This window comes from Mesoplodon densirostris, chromosome 1, assembly GCF_025265405.1.
Source record: "Mesoplodon densirostris isolate mMesDen1 chromosome 1, mMesDen1 primary haplotype, whole genome shotgun sequence".
NCBI lineage: Eukaryota > Metazoa > Chordata > Mammalia > Artiodactyla > Ziphiidae > Mesoplodon > Mesoplodon densirostris.
Genome location: NC_082661.1, coordinates 33,148,971 through 33,164,770, shown reverse-complemented (window position 1 = coordinate 33,164,770; position 15,800 = coordinate 33,148,971). Strand labels below are relative to the sequence as shown.

Here is a 15,800-nt window from a genome sequence, read left to right as displayed (position 1 = left end):
TGGCTTCCCTTGTTGCGGAGCACAGGCTCTAGGCACCTGGACTTCAGTAGTTGTGGTTCATGGGCTCTAGAGTGCAGGCTCAGTAGTTGCGGCACATGGGCTTAGCTGCTCTGCGGCATGTGGCATCTTCCTGGCCCAGGGCTCGAACATGTGTCCCCTGCATTGGCAGGTGGATTCTTAACTACTGTTCCACCAGGGAAGCCCATTTGTGGATTTTTTGATGATAACCGTTCTGACTGATGTGAGGTGATATCTCATTGTAGTTTTGATTTGCATTTCTTTAATAATTAGTGTTGTTGAACATATTTTCATGTGCCTCTTGGCCATCTGTATGTCTTTGCAGAAATGTCTATTTAGGTATTCTGCCCAGTTTTTGATTAGGTTGTTTGTTTTGATGATATTAAGCCACATGAGCTGTTTGTAAATTTTGGAGACTAATCTTTTGTCAGTCACATTATTTGCAAATATTTTCTCCCATTCTGTGGGTTGTCTTTTCATTTTGTTTATGCTTTCCTTTGCTGTGCAAAAGCTTTTGAGTTTAATTAGGCCCCATTTGTTTATGTGTGTTTTTATTTCCATTACTCTGGGAGATGGATTGAAAAAGATATTGCTGTGATTTATGTCAGAGGGTGTTCTGCCTATGTTTTCCTCTAAGAGTTTTATAGTGTCTGGTCTCATATTTAGGTCTTGAATCCATTTTGAGTTTATTTTTGTGTATGGTGTTAAAGAATGTTCCACTTTCATTTTTTTACATGTAGCTGTCCAGTTTTCCCAGAACCATTTGTTGAAGAGACTGTCTTTCCTCCACTGTATAGTCTTGCCTCCTTTGTCATATTTATAGATTAATTGACCATAGGTGCATGGGTTTATTTCTGGGCTTTCTATCCTGTTCCATTGATCTATATTTCTACTTTTGTGCCAGTACCATACTGATTTGATGACTATAGCTTTGTAGTATAGTCTGAAGTCTGTGTTTTATTTTCAGTCTTTGGAGGAAAATAAGTGTGACCATAAAGCTATAATTGCATAGGTTTGTGTTGCCAGGGTTGGCGGCACATATAACTAACTCCTATTCAGAACCATGTAGAAAAGTTGAGTATCTAACCACTTTCAAGAGAACGATTCCTAAAAAATGAATAATCCTTTGATATAACATCATGTTTCATGAAATTACCTCTCCATGCCCTTGTTTCTTCTTGGACCATACACCTAAATGACATGGAGCAATCCCATTCTCTCTTAACATAGCATCTCTCCTATGCTCAGACAAAGATTCTTTCCTTGGGTCTAAGACAACTCTGTCTCCCCTCCACAATGGAGAGAAGATGGTTCAGAATAATGGCCTTATTTATAATAATTAATTTAAAAAATTGATATCTTTCAAATTTTAAGTTATCTTGTATCTATATGATTGATCATTTTTTACTCTTTAGCCAGTTGACAGGTGCAGTTTGTAAGCTTCTTGAACGACGAAGAAAGTTAAAGCCTCAGAGGCAAGAAAGGAAAAAAGTGGCAGCACAGACTATCTGTGATGGAGATATTAAGATTCTTTTCAGAATATTGAGGGCTTATAATATTCCTACAAGGAAAGCAATAGTTAATAGGTAAGGCAATTGCACCAATTTTTGGAGTTGCAAAAGATGTCTTAAATGTAAATTTCTGTACTGTCTTCTTACTAAAACTTTGCACTTTATTAATGCTCAATATACAGAAACTAAATGAAAGTTGAAATCTTCATTTGGATAGTCAAACTTACTGTCATTGCTGTGTATTACAAATTTTCAGAAGTGTGAGATGCCCAAACTACCTTTAACATGTATATGTTTGGGTGCTATATCAAATAAATACCTTCTGTCCCTATTCCCTATTGTGAAAACTTAAGCTGCTATTGCTACTTACACTGTTCTCTGCCACTGTCCCCTCACAGTATTGGAAGTATATAGACTACAGGAGAGAGTAAGCTCCATTTTGGATTTATCATTTTAGGTGACTTCTACAAAAATCAGATCTTACCTATCTCGCCTGCAGGCACTCAGTGTGTTTTATTTGCGTTTCTTGGGCAGAGGATATGTACGGTCAGAGTGGCCAAATTAAGGCATCATGAATATTAAATACTCATGAATATTTAGTATAACCTGAATATCAAGTGTTTCATATATTTAATCTCATGTATAATTTATGTATTGTGAATATTTAGTGCCCAGGTACCTCAGGAATACTGAGTAACCCTCTCTGTCTACATTTAACACTTATGTGCTCTACTTGCTTATTTTATGTTTACCACATCCCATGAACTCTACATATGAAAAACAAATATTTTGCTTATTAGCTATGAATCTATAGTTAAAACCTCTTAAAGGTTTTGCCTGTGTTTTATATTATAAAATACTTTATTTATGATAGAATTGATATTCTCAAAACAAATTCACATTTCAAGGCTGTTTTGTGAAATAAGGACATTATAAAATTACCACCATTTTCTATAATAATCAATTTGTAAAAAAAAAGAAAATTGTAACACCAAAAATAAGAATAATATAGTCTCAAAGTATTACCTGCTCTATTTTTTTCCTTTTGCTGAAGGTCAGTGAAAACTCTGTCACAGACTGGTTCCAATCCATAGTTCAGCATTTAGGAGCTACCCTTTCAGAGTAGTGATTGTCACGTATTTATCTCTAACCACCTATGTTATGAAGATCCAAAGCAAACTCTGTAAGATCCAGGGTAGCTGACTTATATATCTCTATAAACATAAGCAAAAACCCAGCTACTCCCACCAAAACTAATATTAAAATTAATTAAAGTGCATATCTCTATATTGATTTTCAGAAGAGCCTTGGATATGCCTACTTATTTGATATCATCCGTGTCTCGCCTCAGACATAAAGAAACAATCAAATCCGTAACCTCAGATGAGATCTTAAATGAGATAAGTATTTAACACTTCTATAAAGTGCCGTTTTGATCATGTTTTCCCTGAATTGCAACTGGCCCCTAACTGGACTATCCATCTAATTCTAGTTTACTCTCCATAACACAGTGAAGGTGCTCTTTATAAAATGTAATTCTAACTATTTCATTCTCTGCTACCCTGCTCTCAGGGTCTATAGAATAAGGTGCAAACTCCTTACAATTGTAGCTCCTTAGAATGGCTACCAAACTCTGTAATGATCTGGTTCTTACATACCAATCAGCCACATTTCTCATCAGCCCACAGTGGTATCATATCATACTACTACTTGTTCTAGAAGGCCTCCGTATATGCCCTTTCCTTTGCCTGGAATGGCCACCATACCTCCGTTTTATTGGCCACATGAACTACTATTTTATGTTTCAAAGCTCAAGCCCAAGCAATGTTTTCTCTGTGAAGTTCTCCTTGTCCTCACCCCAGAGAGTTAATCATTCTCTCTCCTGAGTTACTATTATACCTCGAATATATTTCTTACATTTCATTGCAATTATTTGTTTACCTGTTTAATTTCTCCTGATAGACTTAAGATAAAAATCCTTAAGGATTTCCATTTATTTTTGGATCCAAGCAAAGTAGTACCTGATATTGAATAGGTTGAAGAAATGTTAATTGAATGAATGAATGAATAATGGTTGTTTGAAAAACTGGAAAAAGTAAGCCATCCAGTTATCAGCCAGTAACTAATTTCTACCTTTTATCAACTATATAAAATATTACAAAAATCTAGTCGGTGTTAATTATATGTTTCAGGATACTGTGCACCCCTTTGTGGAAGTTTCCTTTCAGCACACTGTGTACCAAACCAGTGTTGCAAGTGGATCTCATCCATGCTGGAACGAAGAAATTAAAGTAGATTTTATGTAAGTTGGAGTCCATTTTTCCTCAGCTTCTAAAATAGAGCAGTAACAAAATTATTTTCTTGAGCCGTTTATTGAAAATAATGATGGATATAGGCTTAATTTTTAAGTTTTTAAATTATGAAGTATTTCTTACATAGATATTAATATATATAATGTATGTGTAAATGTAAGTTCTGAGGAAAAATGATAAAATGAATACCTGTGTATCTACCATCTAGCTTAAAAAATGGAGTATTAGCAATATTTTTGAAGGCTCCACTGTGCGAATAACTAATTGTATCCCCTTTCTTTCTCCCCAGAGGTAACAACCATGAATTTGTTTATCATTCCCTCTCTTTATGATTTTAAATCATAGGTATTTATCCCTAGCTATGTTTTATTTACCTGTGGATGTTTTCCAACTTTATGTAAATTGAATGATCTTTTGCAATCTGTTTCTTTACTCTTATTTTGAGAGATTTATCCATATTCATACTTGTAACTATTCCTTCCTTCCTTTATTTTCACTTCTGTATGGTATTCCACTGTATTAAAATGCCATAATTTATTTATACTTTATCCTGTTGATGCAGATTTGCCTGGTTTTAATGTTTTGCTATTGTAAATAGTATTGCTCTGAACATTCTTGTACTTGTCATCTGGAACACACATGTAAGAGTTTCTTTTTAAGACAGTAGTTCTCAAAGTATTTTGTGCACTGAAATCACCTGTACAGCTTCTTTAAACAGATTGCTGGGCCGAACTCCATAGTTTCTAATTCAGTAGCTCTGGGGTAGGGCTTGATACATAATTCCATTTCTAACAAGTTCCCAGGTGTTACTGATGATACTAGTCAGGGGACACTTTGAGACCCTTTGCTCTAGGATCTGTATCCAGGAGTGGAATTGCTTCAACTTTACTAGCTAATGCCAAATTTTTTTCTAAAGTGATTGTGCCAATACATACTCCCAACAGCGATATAAAAGTTCCTAATGTGCCACATCTTCAATAATATTTTGTATTTTTAAAATTAATTGTTCTAATGCGGTGGATCTAAAGTGATATTCTTATTGTGGTTTAATTTACATTCCTGGATTTCTAATGAGATTGAGTTTCCTTTTTTTTTCCATTTTAAACAAATCGATATGCTTTAATTTTTAGAGCAGTTTAGGTTCACAGTAAAATTGAGCAGAAAGCACAGAGTTCTTATACCTCCTCTCCCTACAACACACATACACAGCCCCCCTAAAGTGTCAGTGTGGTACATTTGTTACAGTCAATGGACCAATGTTGACATATTATCGAAGTCCACAATTTACATTAGGGTTCACTCTTTGTGTTGTACATTCTATGGGTTTTGACAAATGGATAATAACATGTATCCACCACTGTAGTATCATACAGCATAGTTTCACTGCCCTAAAAATGCCCTGTGCTTCACCCATTTATCTGTTCATCCTTCCCCTGGAACCTCTGGCAACCACTGATTCTTTCACTACTACCATAGTTTTACCTTTTCCAGAGTGTCATTGCATTTCAGGGTTCTCCATAAAAGCAGAACTAACAGTGTGTGTGTGTGTGTGTGTGTGTGTTTGACTCTCTTTACCCTCTGTAATAGGGGTGTGCCTCATCCAGTTGGTTGAAGGCTTAATAGAAAAAAGACTTACCCCACTTAGGAAGACGGAATTCTGCCAGGACACTGGCTTCAGACTTGAACTGCAGCTCTCCCCTGCCAGGCTGCCAGCTTACCCTGCAGATTTTGGGCTTGCCTTCCCCCACAATCACGTGAGCCACTGTTACAGAGGGTAGTTTGCCTTTCTCAACGTCTACTGACATTTTTAATGTGGAAAGAACACTTAACATGACATCTACCCTTTTAACAAATTTTTAAGTGTGCAATATACTACTGCTGAATGTAGGTAAAAGATTGTACAGCAGATCTAGAGCTTATTCATCTTGCTTCCCTGAAGTTTTACGCCTGTTGATTAGTAACTCCCCATTTCCCCCTCCCCCCAGCCCCTGGCGACCACCATTCTGCTCTTTGACTCTATGAATTTGACTACTTTAGATGCCACATAGGTGGAATCATGCAGTCTTTTTATGACTGGTTTATTTCATTTAGTATAATGTCCTCAAGATTCATCCATGTTGCCACATATTGCAGAATTTCCTTCTTTTTAAAGGGTGAGCAGTATTCCATATATATAGCACATTTTCTTTATCCATTCATCTGTCAACAGACATTTAGCATGCTTCCATACTGTTTTGAATAGTGCTGCAATGAACATAAGGGTGCTAACATCTCTTTGATATTCTGATTCAGTTCTTTTGGATAAATACCTAGAAATGGGATTGCTAGATCATATGGTATCAGTTCTACTTTTAATTTTTTGAGGAACTTGCATAACGTTTTCCATAGCAGCTGCACCATTTTACATTCCACCAACTGTGTGCAGGAGTTCCAATTTTACACACCTTCACCAGCACCTGTTACTTTATTTTATTTTTTTGATAATAGCCATACTAACAAGTGTGAAGTGATATGTCATTGTAGCTTTGATTGCATTTCCCTGATTATTACTGAGTGTTTTATTATTAGCAATTGTGAGCGTTTTTTCATGTATCTATTAACCATTTGTATGTCATTTTTGGAAAATGTCCATTCAAGTTTTAGTACATTTTAAAATCAGATTATTAGCTTTTTTACTATTGAGTTGTATGAGCTCTTTATGTATGTTGGAGATGAACCCCCTTATAATATACATGGTTTGCAAATATTTTCTCCCATTCCATAAGTTGCCCTTGTACTCTGACGATTATTTCCTTTGTTGTGCAGAAGGTTTACAGTTTGATATAGTTCTACTTTTTTATTTTTGCTTTTGTTGCCTGTGCTTTGGTATCATGTCCATGAAATTATTGCCACAACCAATGTCATGAAACTTTTCCCCTGTATTTTCTTCTAGAAGCTTTATAGTTTCAGGTCTTATATTTTAAATCTTTAATTCATTTTGAGTTGAATTTTGTGTATGGTATAAGATAAAGATCAGGGCTTCCCTGGTGGTGCAGTGGTTGAGAGTCCGCCTGCTGATGCAGGGGACACGGGTTTGTGCCCCGGTCCGCAAAGATCCCACATGCCGCAGAGCGGCTAGGCCCGTGAGCCATGGCCTCTGGACCTGCGTGTCCGGAGCCTGTGCTCCCAATGGGAGAGGCCACAACAGTGAGAGGCCCGCGTATCACAAAAAAAAAAAAAAAAAAAAGAAAAAGATAAAGATCAAATTTGATTTTTTTTTATTAACATCTTTATTGGAGTATAATTGTTTTACAATGGTGTGTTAGTTTCTGCTTTATAACAAAGTGAATCAGCTATACATATACATATATCCCCATATCTCCTCCCTCAAATTTGATCCTTTTGCACATAGTTTTACCAACACCATTTGTTGAAGAGATTGTCCTTTCTTCATTGAGTAGTCTTGGCACCCTTGTCAAAGATCGGTTGACCTGACATAGATGCAAGGATTTATATCTAGGCTCTCTATTCTGTACCACTGTCTATATGTCTGTTTTTAGGCCAGACTGTTTCGATTACTGTAACTTCGTAATATATGTATTTTGAAATCAGGAAGTGGGATCTCCAGCTCTTTTCTTTCTCAAGGTTCATATTTGATGCTAAAGCTATATAAATAGGTTTTTGTAATTGAAAATAAAGTGCACTGATCAAGACAGATTTAAAATGTAGAACTTAAAATTGTTCTCTAAACTCAATTAGCAATTTTCAGTTGTTACTTCCTATACATCTTTAGCTCTCCCTCGGGTAAAAGAAATATAAAGAACTGTCAACTACATCTGTTATCAAAGTCCTTTCTCTTTTCCTGGTGCTCTTACCCCCTTCTCTTGCCAATCTTGTTCAGCTCCCTCAATTTCTGCAGATCATATGGTTCTTGACTATTTGCATGGTTTTTTGATGGCATCCCTCTGACTTTTTTTTTTAACATCTTTATTGGAATATAATGGCTTTACAATGCTGTGTTAGTTTCTGCTTTATAACAAAGTGAATCAGCTATACATATACATCTATCCTCATATCTCTTCCTTCTTGCATCTCCCTCCCTCCCACCCTCCCTATCCCACCCCTCTAGGTGGTCACAAAGCACCAAGCTGATCTCCCTGTGCTATGCGCTGCTTCCCACTAGCTATCGATTTTACATTTAGTAGTGTATATATGTCCATGCCACTCTCTCACTTTGTCTCAGCTTACCCTTCCCCCTCCCTGTGTCCTCAAGTCCATTCTCTAGTAGGTCTGTGTCTTTATTCCCGTCCTACCCCTTGGTTCTTCATAACTTTTTTTTTTTTAGATTCCATATATATGTGTTAGCATATGGTATTTGTTTTTCTCTTTCTGACTTACTTCACTCTGTATGACACACTTTAGGTCCATCCACCTCACTGCAAATAACTCAATTTCATTTCTTTTTATGGCTGAGTAATATTCCATTGTATATATGTGCCACATCTTCTTTATCCATTCATCTGTTGATGGACACTTACGTTGCTTCCACATCCTGGCTATTGTAAATAGTTCTGCAATGAACTTTGGAGTGCATGTATCTTTTTGAATTATGGTTTTCTATGGGTATATGCCCAGGAGTGGGATTGCTAGATCATTTGATAGTTCTATTTTTAGTTTTTTAAGGAACCTCCATACTGTTCTCCATAGTGGTTGTACCAATTTACATTCCCACCAACAGTGCAAGAGGGTTCCCTTTTCTCCACACCCTCTCCAGCATTTATTGTTTGTAGATATTTTGATACTGGCTTTAATGAAAGATAGCAGTTGTCCTGAAAGCACATAGATTTTCTTTTCTTATACTTTATAAAAGAAAATAATGCAGGCAATTTTATAGTCCTTTATGAATAATGCTTTTATAAAATTAATTAAGCATTTAAATATGTTTTTCTTATTTACAGCTTACCAGGACATGATTATAGCATCTCAAGCTTATCTAAAATAAAAGATAATATATATATCAACATTTTTGATGAAATGATTATTGAAAAACATGAGGTAAAGTAAAATAATTATAATAATCAATGTTGAAATAATTATAAGTTCAGACTGAATGAAGTCTATTAACGTATTTGTAAATTTGGTTTTAGATATACTATCTATTTCCAACATTTTCTAAAAAAGGATATGGGTCAACTTGAAATAAAATCAGACATATGACAAGTCAATTCAAAAATAACAGGGAGGGCTTCCCTGGTGGCGCAGTGGTTGAGAGTCTGCCTGATGATGCAGGGGACATGGGTTTGTGCCCCGGTACGGGAAGATCCCACATGCCACGGAGCGGCTGGGCCCATGAGCCATGGCCGCTGAGTCTGCGCGTCCAGAGCCTGTGCTCTGCAGCAGGAGAGGCCACAGCAGTGAGAGGCCCGCGTACCACAAAAAAAAAAAAAAAAAAAAAACCCAGGGATCATAAACCACATATAAGAGGAGGAGAGATAAATATACCAAGAATTTGGGAAAAGTAGATTTCTGCAATTGAACGTTACATTTACATGTGAACTTCCTGGTAGCCAAGCTTTAGCGTATTTTTAAAGTTTGCTGCGCTAAGCATATTTACTATGATAAAGGTATATACATTAAGATGCTTTACATTGTTTACTGACATGTAGCAAGATATCCAAAAGCAGTGGTTATGAACTGAAGGCAGGAATCTGGGGTATTGGCAGCTTTTTTCAAACTTTGACCCTTCCCCAAATTCAGGTAAATAGCAACAACAATCCCAGGGCTTGGAAATCGAATACCATGGCTTTCTTGATATTCTTAACAGTTGCATATGATCACTAGAATCTCAAAATTGTCTATTATGACCCTGGACTCCCTGGCATTTGTTCTTCTTAGAAGAGAGAGATCAGATTAAAATGGGAGCCAGAATATACTGCATTTTCTTTTGCAAGGTTTTTACATTTCTAACCTGGACTATCTACAAGTGGACCATCAGATGAATTTTCTTAGTCAAGGAACGGGCCATGGCAACCTAACTGATACCATTATTTCTTGGCAGTAAGCCAACATGATCCATAATTACGGCAGCAAGGCAAAGGTGGATGGTGGAAAGGTAAAAAATGAAGCAGAAAGCAAGATAGTGTGTGAGGAAAACTACAATGAATTGTCCTTTTTATCTCCCTTCTTTTTTCCTGTCTCCTTATTTCAGCCCAGATAATAGTGTATAACTTTAATATTAACAGAAATTCTGAGTTTATGGATTTAAAAGAAGTCACATTAACATAAATAATCTAAGGTCTTACTGTTGTTCCACCCTCTACTCACAGAACCTCCACCAGTCCCTCCCAAAATTTTCTGGAAGCCTGCAAGTAGTCCTCATATATGTGCCTAAACACGACTGTTAGCTATAGTCATCCTTCCCATTTCAACAGTGTGTGTGTTCTTTTGATTCAGGCTCCACAGCTCTCAAAGCCACTTAAAAGAATCTCACCACCACCACTGTTGACATTGCCCCTGATTAGGTTGCCATCATGTGTTCCAAGGGTATTATCTCCCCAATTATCCTTGAGCCCAAAGCTATGAAACTTCAGAATACCCAAGAGGCACTGGCTTCTGCACAAACATGGGAAGAATGGCCCTATTTTCTCTGAATTCATACTACATATTATATATCTAGATCTTAAGGCAATAGTATTGGTACACAAAATCTCACAGTAGAAGAGCTTCTCCAGCTGCTGACCCTAATCATCAGGGGCCAAACCCAGGACAAGGGACCTAGTGGGGTACAGTGCACACCAACCCTTTCCATGTCCTCATTGTCCTTTTTTTTCGTCTTGATTCCTAAACTCAGCCCAACTGCTCTCACCTTCCCTAATTACAAACAAATAAATTCAGTGGATATAAGTACATACTAGTGCTAAAGAGAGGGACGTTGCCTATAGTAGTCTTAAACGAGCAACATGCCTGTCCCAAGAGCTGTTCCCTAACACCTTTCCCATATTCCCCCATTTCAGCACTTTTCTTGATGAAGTGAAAAATTTAAATGGCTAAAAGTGGAGTGAATCATAGAGTACTGCCAGTGGGGTTAGTGGTGGTGGTAAATGCCAAACCCATTTATGTCTAGTCCCTGCTTCTCTTACTACACATACTTTCTCTAATTTAAAAAATAGGATTATTGAGGCATAGTTAGCATATAATAAACTACACATAATTAAAGTGTATACTTTGACAAGTTTTTTATTTTTTATTTTATTTTATTTTTTTTTGCGGTACGCAGGCCTCTCACTGTTGTGGCCTCTCCCGTTGCGGAGCATAGGCTCCGGACGTGCAGGCTCAGCGGCCATGGCTCACGGGCCCAGCCGCTCCGCGGCATGTGGGATCTTCCTGTACCGGGGCACGAACCCGTGTCCCCTGCATCAGCAGGTGGACTCTCAACCACTGTGCCACCAGGGAAGCCCCTTTGACAAGTTTTGACATATATATACCCATGAAATCATCATCAAAGTCAAGATAATGAACATATCCACCACTCTCAAAGGTTTTTCCCTGTCCTGTTAGAATACCTCCCTCCTTCCTTTCCTTCCTTCCACCCCAGGCAACCACTGATCTGCTTTCTGTAACTATAGTTTACATTTTCTGGAATTGTATAGAAATGGCATCATACAGTATGCACTTTTTCCCCCTTGGTCTGGCAACTTTCACAGAAAAATTATTTTGAGATTTGTCTCAGTTCTTTTATTTATCAAATAGTTCATTAATTTTTACTGTATAGTGATAGTCTATTGAACACATACATTCTGTTGTATGTTTAAATATTCAGCTGTTGATGGACATTTGGGTTTTCTTTGGGGGTGGCTATTATAAATAAAGCTGCTATGAGCATTTGTATATAAGTCCTTGTATGGACAAATGTTTTAATTTCTCTTGGGTGAATACATAGGAGTGAAATGGCTGGATCATATGGTAAGTGGACATTTAAGAAACTGCTAAACTGTTTTTCCAAAGTGATTGTACCATTTTTTATTTCCACCAGCAATGTATGAGATTCTAGTTCTTTCACAGTCTTACAAACAAGTGGTCAGACTTAAAAATTTTAGACACTCTAATAACCATGCGGTTGTATCTCATTGTAGTTTTAATTTGTATTTCCTAATGACTAATGATGGCGAGCACTTTTCCATGTATTTATTTGCTATCTGAATATCTTCTTTGGTGAAGTGTCTGTCCAAATCTTTTGTCTATTTTTCAAATTGGGCTATTTGTTGTCTTATTATTGAGTTCTGAGGATCCTTTACATATTCTGTATACAAATCCTTTATCAGATATATGATTTACAAATATTTTCTCCCGGTATGTAGCTTGTCTTTTCATTTTCTCAACAGTGCCTTGTGAAGAGCAAAGTTTTAAGTTCTAATGAAGTCAAATTTATCAACTTGCTTTTGGTGTCATATTTTTTAGCTCTGTTTTTGCTTTATATATTTTGTAACCCTTTATTAGGTGCATGTACTTTTTTTAATTTTTGAATTTTATTTTATTTATTTTTTTATACAGCAGGTTCTTATTAGTCATCAATTTTATACACTTCAGTGTATACATATCAATCCCAATAGCCCAATACATCCCACCCCTACCCACCCCCCGCCACTTTCCCCCCTTGGTGTCCATACATTTGTTCTCCACATCTGTGTCTCTATTTCTGCCCTGCAAACTGGTTCATCTGTACCATTTTTCTAGGTTCCACATATATGCCTTAATATATGATATTTGTTTTTCTCTTTCTGACTTACTTCACTCTGTATGACAGTCTCTAGATCCATCCACATCTCAACAAATGACCCAGTTTTGTTCCTTTTTATGGCTGAGTAATATTCCATTGTACACATGTACCACATCTTCTTTATCCATTCGTCTGTTGATGGGCATTTAGGTTGCTTCCATGACCTGGCTATTGTAAATAGTGCTGCAATGAACACTGGGGTGCATGTGTCTTTTTGAATTATGGTTTTCTCTGGGTATATGCCCAGTAGTGGGATTGCTGGATCATATGGTAATTCTGTTTTTAGTTTTTTAAGGAACCTCCATACTGTTCTCCATAGTGGCTGTAGCAAGTTACATTCCCACCAACAGTGGAAGAGGGTTCCCTTTTCTCCACACCCTCTCCAGCATTTGTTGTTTGTAGATTTTCTGATGATGCCCATTCTAACTGGTGTGAGGTGATAACTCATTGTAGTTTTGATTTGCATTTCTCTAATAATTAGTGATGTTGAGCAGCTTTCATGTGCTTCTTGGCCATCTGTATGTCTTCTTTGGAGAAATGTCTACTTAGGTCTTCTGCCCATTTTTGGATTGGGTTGTTTGTTTTTTTAATATTGAACTGCATGAGCTCTTTATATATTTTGGAGACTAATCGTTTATCTTTTGATTCATTTCCAAATATTTTCTCCCGTTCTGAGGGTTGTTTTTTCATATTGTTTATGGTTTCCTTTGCTGTGCTAAAGCTTTTAAGTTTCATTAGGTCCCATTTGTTTATTTTTGTTTTTATTTCCATTACTCTAGGAGGTGGATCAAAAATGATCTTGCTGTGATTTATGTCAAAGGGTGTTTTTTCTATGTTTTCCTCTAAGAGTTTTACAGTGTCTGGTCTTACATTTAGATCTCTAATCCATTTTGAGTTTATTTTTGTGTATGGTGTTAGGAAGTGTTCTAATTTCATTCTTTTACATGTAGCTATCCAGTTTTCCCAGCACCACTTATTGAAGGGACTGTCTTTTCTCCATTGTATATCCTTGCCTCCCTTGTCATAGATTAGTTGACCATAGGTGCATGGGTTTATCTCTGGGCTTTATATCTTACTCCACTGATCTATGTTTCTGTTTTTGTGAAAGTACCATACTATATTGATTACTGTAGCTTTGTAGTATAGTCTGAAGTCAGGGAGTCTGATTCCTCCAGCTCCGTTTTTTTGCCTCAAGACTGCTCTGGCTATTCGGGGTCTTTTGAGTCTCCATACAAATTTTAAGACTTTTTGTTCTAGTTCTGTAAAAAATGCCATTGGTAATTTGATAGAGATTGCATTGAATCTGTAGATTGCTTTGGGTAGTATAGTCATTTTCACAATATTGATTCTTCCAATCCAAGAACATGGTATATCTCTCCATCTGTTGGTATCATCTTCAATTTCTTTCATCAGTGTCTTACAGTTTTCTGCATACAGGTTTTTGTCTCCCTAGGTAGGTTTATTCCTAGGTATTTTTTTTTTGTTGTTGCCTTGGTAAATGGGAGTGTTTCCTTAATTTCTCTTTCAGATTTTTCATCATTAGTGTATAGGAATGCAAGAGATTTCTGTGCATTAATTTTGTATCCTGCAACTGTACCAGATTCATTGATTAGCTCTAGTAGTTTTCTGGAAGCATCTTTAGGATTCTCTATGTATAGTATCATGTCATCTGCAAACAGTGACAGTTTTACTTCTTCTTTCTTCCAATTTGGATTCCTTTTATTTCTTTTTCTTCACTGATTGCCATGGCTAGGACTTCCAAAATTATGTTGAATAATAGTGGTGAGAGAGGATATCCTTGTCTTGTTCCTGATCTTAGAGGAAATGCTTTCAGTTTTTCACCATTGAGAATGATGTTTGCTGTGGGTTTGTCATATATGGCCTTTATTATGTTGAGGTAGGTTCCCTCTATGCCCACTTTCTGGAGAGTTTTTATCATAAATGGGTGTTGAATTTTGTCCAAAGCTTTTTCTGCATCTATTGAGATGATCATATGGTTTTTATTCTTCAGTTTGTTAATATGGCATATCACATTGATTGATTTGTGTATATTGAAGAATCCTTGCATCCCTGGGATAAATCCCACTTGATCATCGTGTATGATCCTTTTAATGTGTTGTTGGATTCTGTTGGCTAGTATTTTGTTGAGGATTTTTGCATCTATATTCATCAGTGATATTGGTCTGTAATTTTCTTTTTTTGTAGTATCTTTGTCTGGTTTTGGTATCAGGGTGATGGTGGCCTCATAGAATGAGTTTGGGAGTGTTCCTTCCTCCACAATTTTTTGGAAGAGTTTGAGAAGGATGGGTGTTAGCTCTTCTCTAAATGTTTGATAGAATTCACCTGTGAAGCCATCTGGTCCTGGACTTTTGTTTGTGGGAAGATTTTTAGTCACAGTTTCAATTTCATTACTTGTGATTGGTCTGTTCATATTTTCTATTTCTTCCTGGTTCAGTCTTGGAAGGTTATACCTTTCTAAGAATTTGTCCATTTCTTCCAGGTTGTCCATTTTATTGGCATAGAGTTGCTTGTAGTAATCTCTTAGGATGCCTGGTATTTCTGCGATGACTGTTGTAAGTTCTCCTTTTTCATTTCTAATTTTATTGATTTGAGTCCTCTCCCTCTCTTTCTTGATGAGTCTGGCTAATGGTTTATCAATTTTGTTTATCTTCTCAAAGAACCAGCTTTTAGTTTTATTGATCTTTGCTATTGCTTTCTTTGTTTCTATTTCATTTATTTCTGCTCTGATCTTTATGGTTTCTTTCCTTCTGGTAACTTTGGGTTTTGTTTGTTCTTCTTTCTCTAGTTCTTTCAGGTGTAAGATTAGATTGTTTATTTGAGATTTTTCTTGTTTCTTGAGGTAGGCTTGTATAGCTAAAAACTTCCCTCTTAGAACGACTTTTGCTGCATCCCATAGGTGTTGTGTCATCGTGTTTTCATTGTCATTTGTCTCTAGGTATTTTTTGATTTCCTCTTTGATTTCTTCAGTGATCTCTTGGTTATTTACTAACGTATTGTTTAGCCTCCATGTGTTTGTGTTTTTTATGTTTTTTTCCCTGTAAGTAATTTCTAATCTCATAGCATTGTGATCAGAAAAGATGCTTGATATGATTTCAATTTTCTTAAATTTACTGAGGCTTGATTTGTGACCCAAGATGTGATCTATCCTGGAGAATGTTCCATGTGCACTTGAGAAGAAAGTGT

At 36.5% G+C, this 15,800-nt stretch overlaps 1 protein-coding gene across 1 annotated transcript in view; it reads left to right on the top strand.

The window, feature by feature from the left end:
• Nucleotides 1-15,800, top strand: part of CC2D2B (coiled-coil and C2 domain containing 2B) — a 104,055-nt gene that overhangs the window by 64,323 nt on the left and 23,932 nt on the right. Inside the window, 4 exon segments of the mRNA XM_060111475.1 lie at nucleotides 1,434-1,604; nucleotides 2,833-2,953; nucleotides 3,722-3,831; nucleotides 8,779-8,875. Coding sequence (XP_059967458.1) covers nucleotides 1,434-1,604; nucleotides 2,833-2,953; nucleotides 3,722-3,831; nucleotides 8,779-8,875 — 499 coding nt within the window.